Genomic DNA, 23,378 nt, shown 5'->3' on the forward strand with positions numbered 1-23,378 from the left:
TGGGGAGTGTCATAAAAAGATATAAAATGCCCATTATCTGTCTGATGCCCTCCTCCTGGACTGTGGGTGTTTGTGTTTTATTTTATCTTTATGGCTCGAGGGAAGCTCTGTAGGAAGGAAAGGGAGGGAAGAAAAAAGAGGGGAGAGGAGGCCCTACAGGAACTGAAGAAGCCCCCTTCATACTGTGGTCAGCCATGAGCTGAAGGGCTCTCCTGAACTGAGAGAAGTAGAAATGGCGGGTCTCCAGGCTCAGGATGGTGCTCAGGAAATAAGGCCCAGATCTTCCCCTCCTCATCCAGCTGCAAGTCCTACAGCTTATTTCTACTCTTCCCATGCTAGCCTCTGCCCTACACATATGTCTACTGCCTTGGGTGCAGGGCAATCTGCAGAGGGTTTTGAGAATGATCTGTAGGAATGGTCCCTTATTGCCACTCAGTTCTTCACTGGCTTTGATTATTCAGATGGCCTCCTGCCTCTTAGAGCTCCATAGCTTTGCTTTGGGACAAATACTGTGGGTATCACCTCCTGCTCCTTGAAGCCTGCCATTCCTGCAGCTTCATCTTCCCTTTTCTTGCCAGCTACAGTGATGTGTTCAGGCCAAGCCTATTCAAGAATTGACTGGGTCTTAAGGAAACTTCCTAGACCAGGAGAGGGAAGGGAATTAATGAGTTGAGCACCTACCTTGTGCCAGACAGAACCTGTGTATGGCACTGAGGCAGAGATCAGAGATCACAGGGGTCCTACCCTTGAAGAGCTCATACTATGTAACCAGAGTTCCAGTTTCACAGTAGGTGTTGAATAATGTTTGTCAAGTGGGACTGAATTCAACATAGTCATTCATTCTCATGCAATAAGTGGCTATTGAGCACCTATTGGGTCAGGCACTCTGCCAAACACTGGAGATAAAATAGTGAACAAAATAGACAAAATTCCAGCCCTCAATGCTCATTCGAGTTTATTGGGAGAAGGATTAAAAGATTTAAACCCTGGATATCTAACTTCAAAAACCATGTCTTTTCAATCATGACATGTTATTTACCATGCCTGAACCATCAAACCCCAAATCTTAATGTCTACTGAATAAAGTACAAACTCTCTAGCCCATCCTTTGAGACCCCCAAAGTACCTTTCCAATTATCCCAAGATAGTCTGTATGGTCCACTTCCAGGCCTTATTCACATTTGTTTCATTTGCCTATTATACCCTTTGCTGCATCCCTGCTACTGAACTCCCACTTATCCTTCAAGACCTGACTCCTTTATGTCCTCTGTGAAGACATCCACTTTCCCATTGGGAACTTCTTCCCCTTCAGACATCTATATTGAGTGCCTAAGCACTGTGCCAGAGCTTTCCCTGGCTTTGTTCACTGCTGGTGAGCCTTCTTCTATTATACTAGAGGCCTGGTGCACAAAATTCATGCACGGGTAGGTCCCTAGGCCTGGCCGGGGATCAGGGCCGATTGGGGCCTTCCTTCCCCCGGCAGCCAGCTGGGGCCTTCCTTCATTCTGCACTGTCCCCTGGTGGTCAGCGCACATCATAGTGGGTGGTCAAACTCCCAGGTGGTCGAACTCCCAGGCAGTTGAACTCCCAAGGGGACAATTTGCATATTAGCCTTTTATTATATAGGATTGTACTTTAAAAGTTTTATTGAAATACTAGAGGCCCGATGCACAAAATTTATGCACGGCGGGAGGGGGGGGTGTCCCCTCAGCCCAGCCTGCACCCTCTCCAATCCGGGACATCCCTCTTACAATCCGGGACCGCTGGCTCCTAACTGCTCACCTGCCTGCCTGCCTGATCACCCCTAACTTCCCCCCCCCCACCAGCCTGGATGCCCATTACTGCCCCACTGCCGGCCTAGTCACTCCCAACTGCCTCCCTCTGCCAGCCTGGTTGCCCCTAACTGCCCCCCCCCCCCACCAGCCTAGTCGCCCCTTACTGCTCCCCCCTGCTGGCCTGGTCGCCCCTGACTACTCCCCTATGCCAGCCTGGTCACCCCTAACTCCACCCCCCCCCCCCCACCACCACCACCACCGGCCTGGTTGCCCCACGCAGCCTGCTGTTCAGTCATTTGGTTGTCCCTCACTAACCTCCCTGCCGGCCTGGTCGCTCCACACAGCCTGCCGTTCAGTTTTTTGGTCATCCCTCACTAACCCCCTGCCGACCTGGTCGCCCCACACAGCCTGCTGTTCAGTTGTCCGTTCGGTTGTTTTTGGTTGTGACAGCCCCTGGCTTTTTATATATTAGGATAATTCACATACCACACAATTCACCCATTTAAAGTGTACAATTCAATGTTTCTTTGTATATTCATGGGGTTGTACAACCATCATCACCATCTAAGTTAACAGCATTTTTGTGCCCTCTGAAAGAAACTCCATTAGCAGTCACTTTCCAATTTCCCCCCAAATACCCTAGTCCTAGGCAACCACTAACCTAATTTCTGTCTCTGTAAATTTGCCTACCCTTGCAATTCTGGGAATTTCTTACATGTGGCCCTTTGTAACTGGCTTCTTTTACTTAGCATAATTTTTGAGATTCATCAATGCTGTTCCATAGGTCAGTACTTTATTTCTTTTTATTGCTGAATAATATTCCATTGTATGGATATGTCACATTTTATTTACTCATCAACTGGTAGACATTTGGATTGTTTCCACTTTTTGCCTCTTATAATGAATACTGCTGTGACCATACATGCACAAGTTCACTTTATTGTTTTTGCTTTTTTTAAAAACACTTGTCTGGCCCCAGCTGGTGTGGCTCAGTGGATAGAGCGTCGGCCTGCGGACTGAAGGGTCCCGGGTTCGATTCCGGTCAAGGGCACGTACCTTGGTTGCGGGCACATCCCCAGTGGGGAGTGTGCAGGAGGCAGCTGATGGATGTTTCTCTCTCATCGATGTTTCTAACTCTCTCTCCCTCTCCCTTCCTCTCTGTAAAAAAAATCAATAAAATATATATTAAAAAACAAAACAAAAAAAAAAAAACACTTGTCTGTCTTTCCTAGTAGAGTGTGAGCTCCTGACCCTGAGAGTAGGGGTCACTTCTTTATTGTTCACTGCTGCATCCCCACCACTTAGTCCATGGTTAGCACTCAGTAAATGTCAATGGATGAATGTATGCATGCTTTTTAATTCTTTTTACTCCTCAGGAGGTAATAGCAAACTGTGGGGACCTATTTTAATCCCATAACTCAGTTTTCCCTGGATATAACTGCATACACATATCCACCACCCATATGAAGCGTAAGTTCATTTGTCAGTATCCTGGATCATGCCCCTTTCATTCCACTGTTGACCTCTCTGGTGTAAGTCCTCGCCCAGCAATAGCTGATCTGAGAAATTTTTCTGAGTTGCCCCCATGATCAGAGACAGCCTCTAACTCAGCACTGAGGCAGAAACCGATTCTACCTTCCTCTTTTCTTCCCTCTTTTGCTGAGGGGCCTGGATTGTTTTATACACGGAGGGCTGAACCTGTTGGAGAACCTGGAGGGAGTATTGGGCTTTCACAGGCTGGCTTTGTGACAGCTTCAAATGCCTGGGCATCTGTGGGAGGAGAAGATGCTACCCCTGCCACTCCAGTCAGTGGCCTATATGAACTGTAGAAGTAGAGGAATTTCTAGAACCAATAGCTCTGAGAGGTTAGTAAGACTAATATTTCTCTTTTCTTTGTACTAACTCACCCTAATAGTTTGAGCCCATAATTAGAATTGGGCTTTATTAGACTAATTAGGAGGTAGGAATGATGGTAGGAGGACATGCGGAGATGCATCAGGGTGTTGGGCAGTAAATCTAGGGTTTTAATAGGTTTGTTCCATAATCAGGTGGTCTGGAAGGCTGACTTGGTAGCTGGGCCCCCTCCCCTCTCTTCTATTCCCATCACTCCTTGAAGTGGCCTTCACACTTTGCCGTCCTTGTCCTCGATACTGGCAGCAGCTCTGGGATATGGGGGACTGGGGAGGGAGGGAGGAGACCCCACCCGGAGCTTCATTGCCTATGCACGCGCCGTCCAGCCTGGCGGCATGATTACCTTGCTGAGAAATCCGTCCAGGCGCAGGGCTGCTGATAGCAATCATTGATTAAGAGGGTAATTGTCCTGAAAATTCAGATTGATCAGAAGGCAGAAATGATAACTTGTGTAACTGTGTTTAAAGCCACGTCCTGTCAATAGAAAAGACTGAGATGTATCGCGCCAAGAGGGGGGCAGAACGGATGGGTGTGTGTGGGCGGGTGGGCGCTGCCATCCTTCTCTCAGGGCTGAGCAGGATGTTTCTTGTCAGTAACCTGGGCTATTGGAGATTCAATCACTTTTATCTCCCCCTCTCTCTCAATCCAAATGCCTTTTCATATTAGGAAATTAGAATCGGCCCTCCTCATGCAAGATTTATTAGCTCTGCTGAGCAGTTGCACCGAAGAGTAAATGATTTTGCTTTGCTGGAGCTTTTTACACATTAGGACCCAACTTCTTGCCTGTTCTGTGCCACTGGCTGCCTGGAGGAGTGGGCTCCAGAACCAGTTACTCAGGCAGTGAGCTTTCAAAGGCTGATTAGGGGAAAGGCACCACTCAGGTCTTGATCTGTCAGAGACCCTGTTGTGTGTGGCTGACTTCCTACTATCTGATCCCCAGACATCCCCTTACTGGAGTGGAGGTTGTCTTGCACAACTGAAAGGGGCCAAACCCCCTGAGGGAATGGGGTGCATCCCTCAGAGTTGGATGGCCTAGGGAGGCTCACCTTGGGAGGAGGCACTGATATGTGTATTAGATAAGGATTGGCAATAGAAGCAGCAAATACAGGAGCGGGGGGCATGACCTCTCCTCTCAGAGCCTGGGATTGTTCTCCTGTTGAGGGCAGGGCTACAAGGGCTAGAGCATCTTTCTGAGCCCCTGGGAAAGCTGTCCAGGAAGTTGCCTGGGAGTTTAGAGTGTGGAAGCTAGTTAGACTAAGTTTAGGGGTGTCTGGGCCTGCTGGCTGCCTGTGTCTAGAGGGCTGCAGGATTGACTGGCTGAGGCTATCTGATCTGCCAGCAATACAGGCTCCTACGGAAGAAAGGACCTGGGATCCATGCTTTTGGAACTCTGCTATGGCCTTGGACTCAGAGGCAGCGTGGGCCTGTGTGGCCAGCTGGACCTGCCTGCCTGAGGCCAGGGCACCAGTGGGCTAGGTTGGTTGTAGAGAAGATCTGTCTCCTTCACTGAGGCTGTGTCATTATCTCTCCTTCTTGCCTTCTCTCTTAAGCCCCTGGCCTCCTTGGGCCATTTGGACCCGTGGACAAACATCAGTCACTGTCTTTCTTCCACCCTCCTTATCTGCAGGTGTCCGATCGTGGAGACCTGGTGGAACAGGTGAAAGTGTGGAGAGTCCTTCCGAAATGGGGCGGAGGGGAGGCTAATGGAATTTCTGGATCTTTTGTGAAAGGGATGTGATTCCAGGGACTTCCTTCTGCCCACTGTGCTCTTTTGTTCGGCCCTGTGAAGCCTCCCTTTCTCTGAACTGTTGCATTGTTTCCCCACGTAGAGGTGTAAGTAGGCTAGCCTGAGATTCGGGGCTGGACGTGATGGTATTCCAGGAGTGAACAGTGAGAGGAGGCAGCCATTTGATCCAAGAGGAGGACTGTGTTTCATGGCAGGGGGTAGAGGAAGGCTTTTTAGAGGAAAGAATCTGGCAAGTGTCTGCAAGATATTCCCTAGATGAGACCTGCCTCTAAACAGTCCACCAGGTCACCATTTTTCTGCTGAGGGTCTGCTTCAGGTCTTCTCTATCCATTACCAGACTCTGTCCTCGGAGAAGCCTTGACTTTCTCAGGAAGCCCCTACTAGGCAGGATTGGGCAAGACGGGCCTTCCTTCTGCACATGTGCCATCACCCCTTCCCCTCCGCTCCCCTCTGAGGGTATGCTGGGGAATAGAGTAGTTGGTGGGAGCTTGGTGCAGCCCCCCTCCCCCCTCGCCCACTATGATGGATTGTGAAGGGAGTGGATGTGTAGGACCAACTCAGCTTCCCAGTGTGGAGTGCTTCTGTCTCTGCCTCTGAGCTGGGCTGCCAGCTGCCTAGGAATGCTTTGCAATCCAGAGGGAGGATTGAGCCATTGTTTGGCTTAGTCTTCTGCTAGGGCTGGTTTGGGCAAAGTCAAGAAAGAATGGAAGTATCATGGGCAGCTTGGCCTTGGGAATAGAGAACTCAGAAGATAGGCTTCTAGTGGAGTGAGGGAGACAGATAGTCACTACAGGGTAGTGTAAGAGTTGTTGCCTTCCAGAGCGCAGGCGAGGGAGTGCCTGAATTATCCGGGAAGAGCTGATGAGCATCCAGAAGGGGGACCCCGTGAATTGAGTCTGTGAGGAGGGTGGGCAGTGCGCTATGGAGACAAGTGTGGACAAGCATCTGGGCAGAGAAAACAAGAAATGTCACTGATCAGTTGTGTTAGGACTAAGTCTGAGGCCAGTGGGTTTTTCTCTGGCACACTTCTTCATCATTGTTTAGAGGTATGAGCCCTCTCTGTTTTAGCAAGCCTCAGGGGTACCTACTTTCACCATCTACCTGGGCTGCTCGGGACTACTGGCCTTAGGACCAGCTGGAGCCTTAGGTTGGAAGATGTGCTGGACAGAGCCTTGGGAATGGACCCCAAGCCCTCCCTCAACTCTGTTCCTTCTCTCATTCTGCCTCAAGAGCAGGGAAGGGAGCAGAGGTTCAGGCTAAGGAAATGGCTCTGGTGAAGCGTTAGGCCAGCTTGCTCCACCCGTGCTAAACCCATTCCCAGCCCTGCCTTGTGTCGAGATACAGCTCTGTTGCCAGGGCCTGGCAGGGAGGCGAGGAAGAGACCGGGAAGCCAGAAGACTCATTTTCACTGGAATTTGACCTAAAGCAGGATTGGAAGGGAAGAAAAGAATTTGAACAAAAGTGCAGGCAGGAAGGAGCTGTTAATGAGCCTTTCTTTCTCTTGGGGACAGAGCAGAGCGCATAGCGGGGCGCAGCGCCTGCTCTCCTCAGTGGCTCTCTAAGGGAGCTGTAGTCTCTGGCCGCTGCCTGCTCTCCCTCTCTCTCCTTTTTTCCCTCTTCTCTTTCTCGGCTCTCTATTATGGGGACTTGCTCCAGCTCTTTCTCTCTCTTCTGTCTCTCCTTTTGTTCTCTCTTTGTCTATTTATCACACTGTGAAGGTTGAAAGAGATGTTATTAATCTGGGAGAATGAAGGCAGGATTAGTGGTATGAATCGGATTTTGAGAGGTGTAATGATAGAAAGACTCGCTCGGCTGGCGGCCTGCGTGAGCTTGATAAATGGGGAGCACTCCAGACTGACTCGCGCCTTCCTCCGCGCTGTGTGCCCTGCCCGCTGGGGCGTGCCGCGCTCTCAGATCTGCCAGCCAGCCCACCCCGCTCCTACCTGAACCAGAGCAAAAAGCCAAGGGTAAAGCAGACACAAATATCTCCCATCGCACTTGGAGACATCATTGCTTTCAGCACCCTTTTCAAGTGGAGGCCTGTCGAGTTCTCAAAGGGGTGTGGGCAGAGGGGGCAGGGACCTAGACTTCTGCCTGCTTCTAGGGCTTGTGAGAGTAGAGCTTCCCTCTTACCCTGACATGGATGTCAGGGGTCAAGGAGTGATGAGGCAGTCCATAGACCAATCACATAAGAGTACCAGACCATATGTAATATGCAGGTAAGCCAAGTGCTTCTGGGAGAACTGTGGTATGAACTATGGAGGGATTGGGCATGGAAGAGGGAGGAAGAGAAATCAGGAAGAGCTTCCTGAAGGTGGTATCTTGGCAGACAGGTAGGATTTGGAGAGAGAGGAGGTAGGCTGCTGTTCTAGGTGGAGAAATAGCATAAGCAAAGGTGTGAGGACAGAAATAAGCCTGATTCTTGTGGGAAATGGAAGAGCTTCGGATCTGGTGAATTTCAGATCAAGAAGGGACTTAAGGATTCAAGCAATTAAGTCCCCACTTTCCAATGGGGAAACAGGCCTGGGAACTAGAGTTGCTATTTTCTATTCAAGTCCTGTTGCTTGTGCTAGAGGTGCCCCTTCCCTCATCCTGGGACGATACAGTGAGCCTTTCTCTCTTCTGTAGCTTTAGTTGCAGCCTTATAACCTTCATCTTTGCAACCAGGAGATCCTGGTTTAGGTTCACTGCTTCTTAGTCGCCAGCCCTTTCCCAGCCTTGGTTCAGGGCTCTCCTCACCCCTGCCCCCAGCCCAATCTGCAGTCTGCAAGGAGAGTTCTGTCGCAGCCAGCTGAGTGCTGCTTGTGTGGTGAGGAGAGGAGTAGGAGGCAGCCCACCTCATTCTGGACTCCAGATGCCTCTGAGCCTGAGCACTTTCCTCCTTTATATCCCTCTGAAGTTCTCTCTGATCACTGTCTATTGCAGTGACTGGCTACTTATTGGTGTCCATGTCTGTTTCTCCTCAAAGGACAGTGGGTTCTTTGAGGACCGGATCTACATTTGAGTTGCCAGGATCTGGAAAGCCTTCAGTGAATGCGTGTAGCCTGGCATATAACAGGTTCTCAGTAAATGTTTGCTGTGAATGAATCAGTGTGATTCCTAAGTCTATACTCTTCCATCATAACACACCTGAGTAGAGTGAAGGTAGAGTTGACAAAGGGAGGTACAGGGGCCAGGATGTTGGGCGTACCTGGAGAGGAGGCTGTTGCCTCTCAGCCTTCCTTTTTTTTCTTCTAAACATCAGAGAAGAGAAGGGCCTTATCTGACTCTGAAGGTTTTTATTCTCTTCCTGAGTGATCTTATCTACTCCCACAGTGTCATGCACCACCCATACACTTTCTTTCCTTTTTTAATATATTTTTTAATTGATTTCACAGAGGAAGGGAGAGAGAGATAGAAACATCAATGATGAGAGAGAATCATTGATTGGCTGCCTCCTACATACCCCCCAGTGGGGATCGAGGCTGCAACCCGGGCATGTGCCCTGGCCAGGAATTGAACCGTGATCTCCTGGTTGATAGGTCAATGCTCAACCACTGACCCACACCAGCCGGGCCACCAATGCACTTTCTTAGGACTGTTTTGAACTGAGCTACTCCTAGTCTATATGTCCACCTTCTCTAGGCAGCCCACCTTGGATGTCCCACTGAAGGCCATCTTGGTCCTTCTCAATGATTTTCCTCCAAGCCTGGTTAGGGTTTCTGCTCTTGCAGGGCCTCAGTCCCTCACTTGTGGTGAGTTTACATACATGTTTACATGTCTCTCCTTCTAGCTTGGAAGCCCCTTGAAGACAGTGGCTTAGTTTACTTGATCTGTGTGTCTCTGGCACCTAGCACAGAGTTTGACACATGGTAGTTGCTCAATAAGTGTGTGTTATTTGAGCAAGCCAGTGAAGAGGGAGGGGGGTCTGGGATGGAGATTTTGGACACCTTTTTTATTTTTCCAGAAAGCAAGGAAGTGGAGGTACATGTGTTGTGCACAAGCATGCACATGCCTTCGTGTTTGAGGGGTAGTTGATGGTGGTGGTGTCACATGCTCAATAAAGGATTATATTTTAATTTGGAAAGCACTTTAGAAACTTAAAGTGCTTTGCCTAAGTGCTGACTGCTATTAGTGTCTCCTTTTTATTAGGAAAAAGGACATGCTTTTTCTCTTTTATCTTCAGGCTTGTCCAACTTCTGAGAGTCAAACTTAGCAAAATGCCTGCCCCTCACTGAGGACTAGTTACATGCCAAGTTCAAAGCTTTGGACTTGAAACACAGAATTTTGCTTTGCAGACTGGTTCTGACATCCCTCAGGGGATTAGCCCAACAGCTCAGTATCAGGAAGGGGGTGGGAGAGACAGGGTCATTTGACATAGTTCAAGCTGCAGTCCTGAGCCTGTCCCCTCTCCATATAGGCCTAGGTGGGAGGACATAAGAACCTGAACCATTTTGGAGAGTAGGGGAATGACCCCAATGGTTATCAAAACGCACTTGTCATGCAATACGAAGAACCAGACTTCAGAGAGAGAATTGGGGAGGAATGGCCCCAAGAAGAATTGGGTTTGTGTAGTTCATGGATGATAGGACCAAGAGACAGAGACATCACAGCTGCTGGACCTGGTGATGTTGAGAGCTGCCACACAAAGGGCTAGGTCAAAGGGAAGGGGGTATGTGTAGCAGTAGCAGGAAGAATTCTTGTCCAGGAGGCCATAAGGCTGGAACTTGCTTTGTGCCTTATAAGAACCTTTGAGGGCTTTGCTGGTTTGAAGGAAAGGTAGCACCCCTACCAAGGAGAAAACTTGGTGCTACAATGGCACGAGGTCTGGAAGGCTCAGCTGAGCCTTGTCGTTGGGCCTTTCTCAGACTCTTTCCTGAGCAGTCACAAGACAGACCCTGGTCTCAAGTCGTCTGGCCTATTTCTGCCAGCCCTGGTTGCTGAAAGCTTTGCCCATGGTTGAGGCACTAAGAGGTGGGGGCTTTGGCCCATCTTGCTAGTGCCCTGCAGTCCCCATCTCCTAATTGGGCCTAATCTTGGGGAGTTAGGGCAAGGGTGGTGTGGGGGGAGTACATTGAGCTCTCTGTCTTAACTGAATTTCCATACCTCCTGTTGTTAATTATAGAGATGTAATAATGCAATTAGTGCACGATTAAAAAAAATCCCTGATATGATTACCATGGATTTAATATCACATGATATATCATTATATCGTTATGCAGTGACAGATGTAATTGAAATACACTTATTGGAGCCAGGGGTGGTGTTTCATTCAATCCCCAGCACCCCGGGGAGGAAAGGGCTGGCTTAAAAGAAGCAATGGGAGAGGAAATTGTAATGAAAACAAAGAAAACTCACAATGTAACTCTCACCCTGGGCAGTTGGCTCACACTGACCTACTGCCTTGGACTCTGGGACAGTACATGGATCCCCAGACAGGCCAGCCTCTTCTGTAGGGCTGAGGCAGCGTGGCCGAGGAGCTCCTTCTCTGGTTCTCATCCCAGAAACCTCAGTGTCCCCAGGTCCCCTCTGACTCGGTGATGACACTCTGGGAATACCTGAAAATTGACTCAAACTGAGCTGGTCACTGTTCTCCAAATGTTGTGGACCCTGGACCTGTGGTGCAGCCCCTGCCTTTGCTGTGGTGGTGGTCCCGTGCACTAGAGGCAGCTGTCCTATTGTAGGCAGTGAGCAGGAAGGTTCAGTACACAGAGATGGTAATTATCCTACTCAGGTTCTGTTGATGGGCAGAAGCAGCAGCAGCTCGGGGGCCCCTAAAGTATGCTGGTAGTCAGGGAACACTGAGCACACAGAACTACAAGCTGGGAGTAGAGAGAACGGGTTTGTATCACCTAATGCAAGTGTTCATCCTTTTACTGCTGTCACTGTGCTGGCCATGCTTTTGCTGGGACTGAGCAATGAGGCCTGCCCATAAGGCCAAAGAGTTCAGAAAAGGAAAAGGGGTCAGGAGCAGTCTCCTTTGCTGACACCGGCAACTGAGCCCCCAGTTCTAAGGCTGGCTATCAGGGAATTGCTGTTAGGCTGGGCAAGAACAGCATTGTTTCCCGAAGGAGACTGGGTAGGATTAACAGCAGTAGCAACTCTGAAAACCAGCCTTCCTGCTTGACAAAATTATAACCAAAGAGATGTCTTTTTTCCCTTCCCTCAATGGAGACCATTCAGGGAGACAGCAGTTACCACCCTTGCCCTAAGAATCTCCCAGCATCATGGGTAACATATTTATAAGCAAATCTAATGTTACAGGTACAGTTTAGAATATGGGTGGATTTAAAGAAGGGATGAGTCAGACCCTGGCTGGATGGCTCAGTTGGTTGGAGCATCATCCCATGCACCAAAAAGTTGTGGAGTTGAATCCCGATCAGTGCACAAACCTAGTTTGTGAGTTCCATCCCCAGTTGGGGCACATACGAGAGGCAACCGATCAATGTTCCTCTCTCACATTGATGTTTAGCTCTCTCTTTCTCTCTCTCTCTCTCTCTCTCTCTCTCTCTCTCTCTCTCTCTGTCTCTGTCTCTCCCCCCCCACCCCCCCAACAACACACACACACACACACACACACACACACACACACACTAAAAACCAAATCCTCAGGTAAGGATAAAAAAGAAGAGTTGAGTTAGGAAAGACTTAGTAAAGGAAAGTACTTTTGAGTTGAATGTTGAAAGAGAAATATATGTTCATTAGGACAAAAAGTAGGAGACGTCAGAGAGCATTATTCTCGGTAGGCTGAAGGGATTTCTTCAGTCAAGTCTTAGAGGCATGAACAGCAATCCCAGGACTTAGTGGATGGTAAGGAAGAAGAAGGAAGCAAGATTGACCCCCACTTTTCTGGTAGACCAGGCAGGTGGTAACGACTTTCACTGGGATTTGGAAACCCAGGAGAAGGGGCTATTTGGAGGGGAGATGGTTGAAATTGATTTTTAAACATATTGAGAATGAAGTGTCTGAGTGAAATCCAAGTGGAAATACCAGATAGGCAACAGAATGTACATGTTTGACACTCAAGTAGAGGCAAGAAATATTGATTTAGAAGTTGGAGAGGTTGAAGATGAGGAAGTTGAAGAAATCACCAGGAAAAGTGGTAGAGTGTAGATAAAAACAGGAAGAGAGAGCAGATGAGTATACACATTGGATGACCAGATGCAGAAGAGACTATATAGGAGATTGACAGGAAAAGATAAGAAAACTCAAAGACTAGGATGTTGAAAAAACCAAAGGAGAAGGGTTTTTTTGCCCATCTGGCATGGCTTAGTGGTTGAGTGTCGACCTATGAACCAAGAGGTTATGGTTCGATTACCAGTCAGAGCACATGTCCGAGTTGCAGGCTCGATCCCCAATGTGGGGCATGCAGGAGGTAGCCAATTGATGATTATCTCTCATCATTGATGTTTCTATCTCTCTCTCCCTCGCCCTTCCTCTCTCTGAAATCAATAAAAAAATGTTTTGTTTTGTTAAAAAAAAAAAAAAAGATGAAATAGGCTGCCTAGTGGGGAAAGCAGCAAGAACCAGAAATTGCCTATAGATGTGGGCAGTATGGTGAAGACTTGACCTTAACAGGAGCTAAGTGGCATAATAAGGCTAGAAAGTAGTCTGCAGGAGTTAAGGAGTGATGAGGGAGGTAAATGGGGTGAGCGGAGAAAACCTTGAGAAGTTTGGTTATTAATAGAACAGGCAGCAGCTCTGGATGGGGATATGGAGGACTTTAAAAATTATAATCTAGCCCTAGCCGGTTTGGCTCAGTGGATAGAGGGTTGGCCCATGGACTGAAGGGTTTGATTCTAGTCAAGGGCACGTACCTTGGTTGCAGGTTCCCTCGCTCTGGTCGGGTTGTGTGCAGGAGGCAACCAATCAATGTGTCTCTCTCACATCAATGTTTCTCTCTGTCTCTCCCTCTTCCTTCCACTCTCTCTAAAAAATCAATGGAAAAATAACCTTGAGTGAGGATTAACAAATAAGTCTATACTAATAAAATGGTAATATGCTAATTAGACCAGGTCAACTGGACATCTTCCGGTTGTCCTTCCAGACAAAGCCACAGTGGTGGGGCTGGGGGCCGAGGCAGAGGCGGTTAGAGGCAATCAGGCCGGCAGGGGAGATCAGTTAGGGCGATCAGGCAGGCAGGCAGAGTGGTTAGGGGCAATCAGGCAGGCAGGCATGTGAGCGGTTAGGAGCCAGCAGTCCCAGATTGTGAGAGGGATGTCCAACTGCCAGTTTAGGCCCAACCGGCAGTCAGACATCCTCCAAGGGGTCCCGGATTAGAGAAGGTACAGGCCAGGCTGAGGGACACACACACACACACACACACACCCGTGCACGAATTTTGTGCACCGGGCCTCTAGTAAATAAATATAAATAAATAAATAAAGAGTCTAATCTAATACATAACTTTCAAAGAACATTGTTTTAAGCACTTTACATGCAGTAGTTCACGTAATCCTCACATCAACTCCACGGGGTTTATATTGGTTTTCCAATTAGTATTGCTGCATAACTAATCACCCCAAAACTTAGTTATTTAAAACAATTAACAATTTTATTAGCTGATGGTTTCTGTAAGTCAGAAATTCATTAAGGGCTCAGTAAGGTAGTCTGGCTCAGGTTCTCTCACACACTTTAGTCAGTTACTAGATCTGGCACAGAGTGTGGTTGGAGCAGCTGGGGGCAGGCTGGGCATCTCTCTTTGCCTAGTCTCGTGGCTTCTCTCTATGGTCTCTGCATGAGCTTGTTTGGCTGCCTCAGAGCAGTCTGACTACTTCAGGGCAGCTGAGGGCTCCATGGCAAGTGTTCCAGCCAATGAGTAAGCGGCCTTAGCATTTCTTTCCTTTTTTTTTTTTTTTTAGGATTGCTGCAGCTATTTGGGGTCTTTTCTTTTTTTTTAAATATATTTTATTGATTCTTTTTTTTTTTTTTTACAGTGAGTAAGGGAGAGGGATAGAGAGTTAGAAACATAGATGAGAAAGAAACATCAATCAGCTGCCTCTTGCAAACCCCTAACTGGGGATGTGCCCGCAACCAAGGTACATGCCCTTAACCAGAATCGAACCTGGGACCCTTCAGTCTGCAGGCCAACGCTGTATCCACTGAGCCAAACTGGTTATGCCTTGGGGTCTTTTTTTTTTTTTTCCATATGAATTTTTTTGAGAGTTTGTTCTAGGTCTGTGAAATATTTCGTTGGTATCTTAATAGGGATTGCATTGAATCTATAAATTCCTTTGGATAGTATGGACATTTTAATGATGTTGATTCTACCAGTCCATGAACATGGTATATTCTTCCATTTGTTTATATCTTTCTCTATCTCTTTTTTTTTTTTCTTTTTAAAAATATTTTTATTGATTTCAGAGAGGAAGGGAGAGGGAGAGAGAGATAGAAACATCAATGATGAGAGAGAATCATTGATTGTTCCCTCCTGCATGCCCCCTACTGGAGATTGAGCCCACAACCCAGGTATGTGCCCTTGACAGGAATCAAATCTGGGACCCTTCAGTCCACAGTTCAACACTTTATCCACTGAGCCAAACCAGCTAGGGCCTCTATCTCTTTTTTCAACATCCTGTAGTTTTCCGAGTATAGGTCTTTTACCTCCTTAGTTAAGTTTATTCTTAGGTATCTTAATTTTTTTGGTGCAGTGGTATATGGGATTTTTTTTTTAGTTTCTCTTTCTGTGAGTCCATTATTGATATATAAACAAGCCATAGATTTCTGGGTGTTAATTTTGTATCCTGTTACATTGCCGAATTCATTTATTAAGTCTAGTAGTTTTTTTATGGAGTCTTTGGGGTTTTCTATGTACAATATCATGTCATCTGCGAATAATGACAGTTTTACTTCTTCTTTTCCAATCTGGATGCCTTTTATTTCTTCTTCTTGCCTAATCACTATGCCTAGCACTTCCAGTACTATGTCGAACAGGAGTGCTGACAGTGGGCATCCCTGTCTTGTTCCTATTCTTAGGGGAAATGGTTTTAGTTTTTGCCCATTGAGTATGATGTTGGCTGTAGGTTTGTCATATATGGCCTTCATCATGTTGAGATATGCTCCCTCTATTCCCACTTTGCTGAGAATTTTTATCAAAAATGGGTGTTGGATTTTTGATAAAAAAAAAATTTGTCAAATGCTTTTTCTGTGTCTATCGATATGATCATGTGATTTTTGTCTTTCAGTTTGTTTATGGGATGTATCACATTGATTGATTTGCGAATATTGCACCAGCCTTGCATCCCTGGAATAAATCCCACTTGATCATGGTGTATGATCTTTTTAATATATATATTGCTGGATGCGATTTGCTACTATTTTGTTGAGGATCTTAGCATCTGTGTTCATCAGGGATATTGGCCTGCAATTCTCTTTCTTTGTAGTATCTTTATCTGGTTAGCATTTCTGATATTATATAGCATTTCTTGAGGTTACATAGTATTACTTCTGCATTACTATGTTGGTTGAAATAGTAAAGTTAAAAAAACACACATCCTATTTCAAGACTCCCCCTCTTGAGTCACATTGTAAGAAGAACAGGGAGATGGGAGATACTGGAAAATACAATCTGCCACAATTGGTGCGTTAGACTGAACCCAGAAAAGGGAGAGGGAACAGCATTCTCAAAGGCAATGTGCATTTTGGGTGATGGCACCAAGGGTATTTGGAGGTGGCAGTGGGACAGGCATTCCTGAGTGACCTTAGGTATGTATACCTCTAAGAAAGAACTACCGTTCCATTTTGTAGTACTGAGGTTCAGAGGGGTTTAATAACTCATCCAAAATTACAGTGCCAATAACTGGCAGAACTGGGAACCAAATTCTGGTTTGTCTGACTGTTGAGCCCAGACATTGCTCTTCTGTAAGACTGGGCTCCTGAGCACACCATCCTCATGTTTACCTGTGACCTTGGTACTTGGTCCACCAACTAAAGAACTGTTGGCCAGTTAGATAAAAAGGTTAGGTAGTAGTTACGTCTGTCATACTTTATTTCCCCTATCCTCCAGAGTATCATGTTTACAGCTTTGTCTGTTGAGTGTTCATGGGAATTGGCATTTGGTTTGATTTGGTTCCTCAGCTTGGCAAATGGCCCATCAGCCTTAGGCCCAGAGGGTGACAGTCACCCAGAGATCTGCTCCTCCCCAACTTGTGGAGAGGTTGGGTATGTCGGTGTGCTGGTGTTGGCTTGGGAGCTCTGGGTTTTCTGGAAGTTGCAGGGTAGTCTGTGCTTCTGTCTGCAGTTTGAGCTGGGTTCTTGCTCCCTCTGTGTCCACCCTACTCTCAGGGCCCTGGTAGGTAGTGAGTGGGTGGGCAAAGACACCCCAGCAGCTGTCGATGCCTCTTCTTTCCTCTTTGAAGGATCTGATGCTGCTGCCGATGAGGGCTACTTCATCTATTAAACCCAATACACTTGTCGCAGCTGCTAAGCCCCCGTAAGCCGCCGGGCGCCGTGTTTGTGATGGGACTGACAGTGCATGGAGGAGGCTGATTATACACGATTCCATTTCGCGGGCCCAGCAATGTAATTTCACAGGGCGATCAGCGTTTGCATGTAATAGCAGGCTGTGCTGAGGTGTCAGAATATTAAAGGCACTAATGGCAAAGCTCCCTGTTACACAGGGGGCCACCCGCCGCGCCTACAGCAGGGCTGCGTGGCAGGCCCGTCGCAGATGGCTGGCCACTAAGCTAATGGGGCAGCAGCCAAGGCGGGCAGAGCACGAGAGGGGAGAGCCAGCCGGGAGCAGCTCGGCACCTGCTTCCCTGCGCATGGAAATTACAGCAGCCCAGGGGAAGGGAAGTGTGCATGCCTGCCTGGCACAGGGCTGGGAGGGCGCAGTTTGGTGGACCAGCATCTCTCACCACAACTCCACCTACCCTGGACAGGACTTGGGCTCCTCAGACATCCTCCCACCTGCCCCACCCTCTGGTCAGGAACCCATCAAGTGGGCCTGACAGCTGGCAGAAGTGCAGCTGGAAAAGTGGCTCCCAGAGAATTTGGAACCTGCATGGAAAAGGGGCTCAGGCACAGATCTTGGCAAGAGCTCTTAAAACAGATTCCTGCCCCACACTGATCAAGGTCAGAAAGCTACTGGGTCCCTTACCCCCACACCACACAGGCTGGCAGAAGAGAAAGAGTGGGAATAGGAAACAGTGGGGGAAAGGCGGTAGACTATAATTGGGGCCCCTCGATTGATGCCAGTTTGCACAGAGCTGGGAGTCAGCATCTGAAGATATGACTCCTTCTGCCGGTGTTGGCTGCCCCAGCAACACCCAAGCCCTTTCCTATGCACTCGTCAAGCTTGCTCCTGCCATTCTCCTTTGCCCTTGCTATGTCTTCTACCTGGTGCCCTCCAGTACCCCTCCCTCCAGGAAGCTTTCCTAGCCACCTCCAATCCCACATGGGCCTATTTGTCTCCATTGTCCCTGTGGACAGCCTCCTGTATTGTCCGTCTCTGATGGTTCCCTGGGTCCCAGACTTGACTTCCCAGCCAGAATCTGAGACAGAGCCCACACCACCCTGTTCTGAACTGAACTCCCAGGAAGTCTCTGTTAAGAATCCTGGGTGGGTGTAATCTCTTAGGGAGGATGTCAGGAGTGAGTGGGGAATGGAAGGAGGGGCACACTTGCATGGGTATACACGCTCCACAGTGTATATATCTGGGAGGAGGGCAGGGGCTTTAGAAATGTGTGCTGAGGGTGGTGGGCATGTGGGTACAAGTGCATAGGGCAGCAGGTGTAAGTATTCAGACCTCATATTGGTGGGAGCACAAGTTGCTATAGGACCCCGTATTCTCTGCATGGCTCTCTGTGTCCACTGGCTGTGCCTGAAAGGTACCTGAGGTGGCAGGGGTAGCTTGAGGTACTGGTCCATCTTACTGTGCCTAGAGGGTTCCATGAGACTGTGGTCACGCGTGAAGTTTCAGTTCTGCAGGGGTATGTGGCAGTACCTGGAGGAGACATGCCAGGATTCTCAGCAGGGCAGCAGAGGGAGAGCCCAGGCTGAAGAAGAGCAGTTTTAATTAACCATTTTTAATATCATTTTGGACTTTGGCTGGTATGTGAAGGCCCCACTGGAAGCAGCATTTGTAAAAATTAAATCCCTCTTATTAGGAGCTTGCCAGACCCATGTGCACGCACTGCCCCTCCCCCGCCCGTGCCCCCCTGAGGAAGTGCTGGATGAGGCCATGTCACAGCAGCAATTGGTTATCACACCTTATCTGGGAATATGAAACTGTGCGGCATGACACCCGCGGCCACGGTGGAGACGCCAATTCATCTCGCCCTGGCTCTGACAAGCTAGACTGCCCTTCCTGAAAGGCATCTGTCAGGCGGGACCGGCGCTGCCGCCGTGCTTGGTGCCCCGGCTTCCTGCCATGGGTTCTGGCTTGCCCTGGTCCAGCCTGGTCCTCCTGGGCTCACTGCCCTCCACCCCCCTTCCACATGTCCCAGTCGGGGGAAGTTCTTGGGGAGTCATTATTATAATAATAATCTAATCATACTGACACGCATTGGGGCAAGCGTCTAATGTTATCTGAAGTGGTCTTCTCGCTTAGCTGCGATAAGACTCAGGATGACGTGCAGATAACGTTGAGCTGCCCTGTCCCTGAGCCGAGAGCAGAGCAGAGGGGCCTCAGCAGCCCTGCCGCCCGCCCGCCGCTTTAAGCCGGGAAGCGGCAGCACCTGCTAATGCAAGTGTTTAATATTTGATGGGCTGGGATAAAGCAGGATCACCTTCGAATTGAATTGAGTGTCAGCCGAGAATCTATTACTGAAATTCGGGTGTGATTTGACAGCAAAGTAGACGATGTTATTCTTCACTAGTTACTGCAATCTTCTCCCCGACATCACTTAAATATTTTTTTCTTTGCTTGAGTAAACACACATTATCCTTCTTTTTTTCCCTTCCTTCCCTTTTTCCTTTTTAGAAGGAGAAAAAAAAAAACTATCCAGCTTGCCTTCTCCAGGCTGATAGAGTAGATTGTTATTTCTTTATTTGTCCTATTAAATGGAATTTCTGATCGTTTAATCCGGCCTTTGTAAGTGATTTTAAAGTACTTGAAAGCCGGCCCGCCACTGCTCTCTGGCCCACTGCACTCCAGGCCTGGCCCTGACCATGCATAGCGGCTTCTTCAGCTCTGCACCACCCACTGGCTGCTTTCCCTCCCCGCCTGCATTCCCGGCTCCGCCCTGGCTCAAAGCCAACGACCTCTCCCCTGTCCTTGAGCCTCACACTCAGCCCCCAATTTGTGGTTGCAGCTGTGACTTGGGAAAGGGTGGGAGGGTTGGCTGGGAAGTTGGGCTGTGGCTAGTAACTCCATGGTCAAGGATAATGGCTTTGGAGGGTGCTAAGGGTGAAGTACACTGGCTCCTAGCCTTTCAGTGCCTGTGGGGCCAAGGCTTGGTTCCTGCAGCTGGGAACGAAGGACACTAGCCCTCTGCCCAGCTCCTCAGCCCTGGCACAGACTCTGTGTCCAGCTTCCTATCTTTGTTTCTGAACCTGTGCTGGTGCTCTCCCTGTGAAGGAGTCTGTGGTGGGCTGGGGACCTCTTGGGCATAGTGATGGGCAGGGGCACTTCAGTGCCTGTCTGACCATGGCTGCAGTCACTTTAGTATCAGCAGCGGACTCACCATCTAACTTCTGGGGACTCACCCAAGCTTCATTCCCATTGACCACTGTCCCACATGCTTCCTGCCACTGGAGAAGGGCAGCCTGATGTTTGGGGACTTCTAAAGTGAGTGGAAGGATAATGTTTGAAGTGTCAGCTAGCTATGCAAGCCCACTGGTAGGAGCCCAGGACTTTGCCAGCAGGCTGAGCAGGAATTAAATTCCCAATGGGCCACTTAATGATGTTCTAACCCTTGTATGTCTCTTCTTTCTGGGTCTCAGTTTCCTCACCTGTGACATCAGGTCATCATGCCTGTAAGGAATGTAAGAGCAGGAGCCATCCCTGTCCTGCCATGTACCTTACCTCTCCCTCCCCATGGAGTTTGGCCGCTGTCAGGTGACAGGAGTAGGGGATGGAGGGGAGCAATGAAGTGCTGGGGGTCTGAGCAGATCGATGCCCCCAGCACTTCCTTCCCCAACCCCAGGAAAACAATTAAGTACAGATCGATGGGTGGCCGCTTTGAATATGCATAAGTGAGCACTTGACCTTCAGCAGAGATCTGCTTCCCCTAACACACACACACACACACACACACACACACACACACACCCTTCGTGTGCTCCCCTCACTGCTGCTTGAGTCTCACCAGGTGACTTTACCCCTCCCCAGTTGAACACTCGCATGGCACTCAGTTGAACACTCGCATGGCACTCAGCCTTCTACAGCCTTGCCTGTCTCTGGGTCAAAAGCACCCGTAACAGGCAGGTGGTTGGCCCCCTCTCACTTTGGTTTTCCTATCTGTGAAGTTTGAATACATTAGTCTCCAAGTCTTCCGGACCACAGTCTCTGTGGCCAGTAATGCTATGGGAGGGGTCCCAGCAGAGTGCTGAGGACTCTGGAGAGGAGGGAATTTAAGGTGAAGGGGGTCCCCTGGTGAGAGGCAGGGTCCTAACAAGGAGGGTCTTAGTAAATGGGAGCTCTCTAGAGGAGTTGGTGAGGGGGCACCCAGTGAGGGCCAAAGGGCCTCCGATGGGAGATGCCCAGGAGAAAGGGAGCTCTAGAGGAGGAAGGGGTTTTCTGGTGGCAAGGGGACCCTGTGAGGGGACGCTCATGAAGTGGTATGATGAGAATAAGTCCTTGAGGGAAAGATCTGATGAGGGGAGTGATGGGTTGGTTCAGGATCAGGGCCTCTGTTAACCATTCTTGCCTCCTGTCTTCCAGGCTTACAGCTTCGCCATGGGCTGCTGGCCCAAGAACGGACTTCTAGACATGAACAAGGGCCTCAGCCTGCAGCACATAGGCCGGCCCCACAGCGGCATTGGTCAGTCCTTCCACATGTCCCCCTGGCAGCCCGGTCAGTCTCCTGTCCATATGCCCCAGTCCCCTGGCACACAGAGGGGTTCTGTGGCGTTTTTTGAGCTCTAACAAGGTGCTCTCTGTAGCTGGGGAGAGCGGGGAAAGGGGGTATGAAGGGAGAATGAAACCAGACCATTGGAAAGGGTCTCTCAAAACAATATTTAGGAGGAGACTGGGGTCTGGGCTTTGGGTGGGTCACAGGTGGCCTTGGATTCAAATCAAGGTACCCCTGCCTCTGGCTGAATCTCTGGTGGGAGATATCCTCAGAGGGGTGGGCACATGTCAGCTCACCCACCCCCCGTGGAGCTGGAGGAGGCTGTTTAATATTGTTTCAAGTCTGTGGCCACTAAACTGGGCGATCAATGGGAGTTAAGGAGATGAATTATTTAAACCTCACCAGCTTTTAATTAGTCGGGGTCCTTCTGACCGATGGCTCCGTCCACAGGGTATTGACTCCCCCGCAGGAGCAGCAGCCTCCATTGAGCGGTGACTGGGTTGGGAGGGGCCACTTGGGGTACCAGGTGGGGGTGCACCCTCAGGGGGATTACTGCTTGGAAGGCAGCTGAAATGGCCGTGGTTCTAGGCATTGGAGGCTCTGCTAGCTTCTGATCTCTCAGTATGGATACATGTCTGTCTGTGAGTGACTGTGTGTGTGTGTGTGTGTGTGTGTGTGTGTGTGCATTTGGCAACTTCAGCTGCATGTCTCCGTGTGTCTAAGAGTATATGTGTGTCCATGTATATCTGTATTTGAGGGATGCATGTGTGTAACAATATATCTCTATATTTTCCTGAGGGCATGTGTCTGTATATGGGAGCAATCGTCAGCTTGTCAGAATGTATGTCTGTTCATTTCTATGTGAATTATTTTGTGTGCATGTACATACATGTGCATGCAAGTGGTTTTTAGCAGGCAAGGCTTTGTTCCAAGTGGGGAGGAGCAGGGGTATTCTTGGGTGGCACTATGACATTATCATAACCTATGTACCTTTGGGGAGGTATCAGGGGCTGAAGGAGGGACTGGCAAGATACACCAAGGGACCCAGTCACTTGCTACAGACGAGCCCCTCATCCTTTCCACAGACATCATTGGTGCCTGGTGGGTGCTGGGCATTCTGAGTAGAAGTTCCTGTCCTTAGGGAGCTCACATCCTGGAGGAGACAGAGACTGAACTGGGCATTTGCCACCAAGCCACTGAGGGCTGTGTTAGAAACACCTGTGCTGCCCCAAACAAGGTTTTCTCAGTTGCCAAATGGCTTCTACTCCTTCATTTACATCTCACTGACTTCTGGGATGCCGCGTATCATTCTTGTTGGGGGGAGAAGGGGGAGGAGTGGTCAATGGGTCTAAGGATTTGGGGGGTACTCCAAGCAATTGCTGTTCCCTCCCAACTGCTGTTCTATGCAGTGGAGACCCCAAACTTAGCAAGGTGGTATGCCTGGGAGGTGAGCAGAAAGCTTCCTAGAGAAGAGGACACTTGAGTCAGCAGATCCTGGAAGGATGAATAGGAGTTTGCTAGGCAGAAAAATGGGGAAAGGATTTTCTTCTTAGGGGGAAGTATGTGTACAAAGCCTGAGGGCACGAGGAAGCCTGGCATACTGCGATGGCAGGTCCAGGCATCTACAAATAGCTTCCAGTGACTGCAGTGGGACCTTTGGGTTAGGGAATAGCTAGAAAATGGGTGGGGATGTAAGTGGGCCTGGGATGACAGGTTAAAGGGAGTGGGTTTCTCGTGAGGTTTTGATGAGACAGGAGGTTTGTGAGAAAACAGCGTGATCAGAGCTCTGGTTCAGACTCACTGAGGCACTCTGTGCTGCACAAACTAGTTCTTAATAGGTGCTCAATAAACCCAATCAGGTGGTGAATGAACAAGTGAGTAGATGAGTCAATGAAAGAGTGATGGGAAAGGTAGAGACCAGAGAACAAGGACGAGTGAGAGGACTTGCATTGGCCCAGGGGAGGAGGGACTGCCTGTAATTGAGTCTGGCCAGTGGGAGGGACCAGCGGG

At 48.9% G+C, this 23,378-nt stretch overlaps 1 protein-coding gene across 10 annotated transcripts in view; it reads left to right on the forward strand.

Annotated features, from left to right (window-relative positions):
- Nucleotides 1-23,378, forward strand: part of ERI3 (ERI1 exoribonuclease family member 3) — a 130,304-nt gene that overhangs the window by 84,481 nt on the left and 22,445 nt on the right. For 7 of the 10 annotated variants that reach the window (XM_054721025.1, XM_028160172.2, XM_028160160.2 and 4 more), the window contains one exon: nucleotides 21,239-21,371. In XM_054721025.1, coding sequence (XP_054577000.1) covers nucleotides 21,239-21,371 — 133 coding nt within the window. Of the gene's footprint in view, nucleotides 1-21,238; nucleotides 21,372-23,378 lie in introns of those variants that run through there. The other 3 variants (XM_008151220.3, XM_028160169.2, XM_028160175.2) reach the window with 2 other exon arrangements.

This window comes from Eptesicus fuscus, chromosome 9 (assembly GCF_027574615.1).
Source record: "Eptesicus fuscus isolate TK198812 chromosome 9, DD_ASM_mEF_20220401, whole genome shotgun sequence".
Classification (NCBI taxonomy): domain Eukaryota; kingdom Metazoa; phylum Chordata; class Mammalia; order Chiroptera; family Vespertilionidae; genus Eptesicus; species Eptesicus fuscus.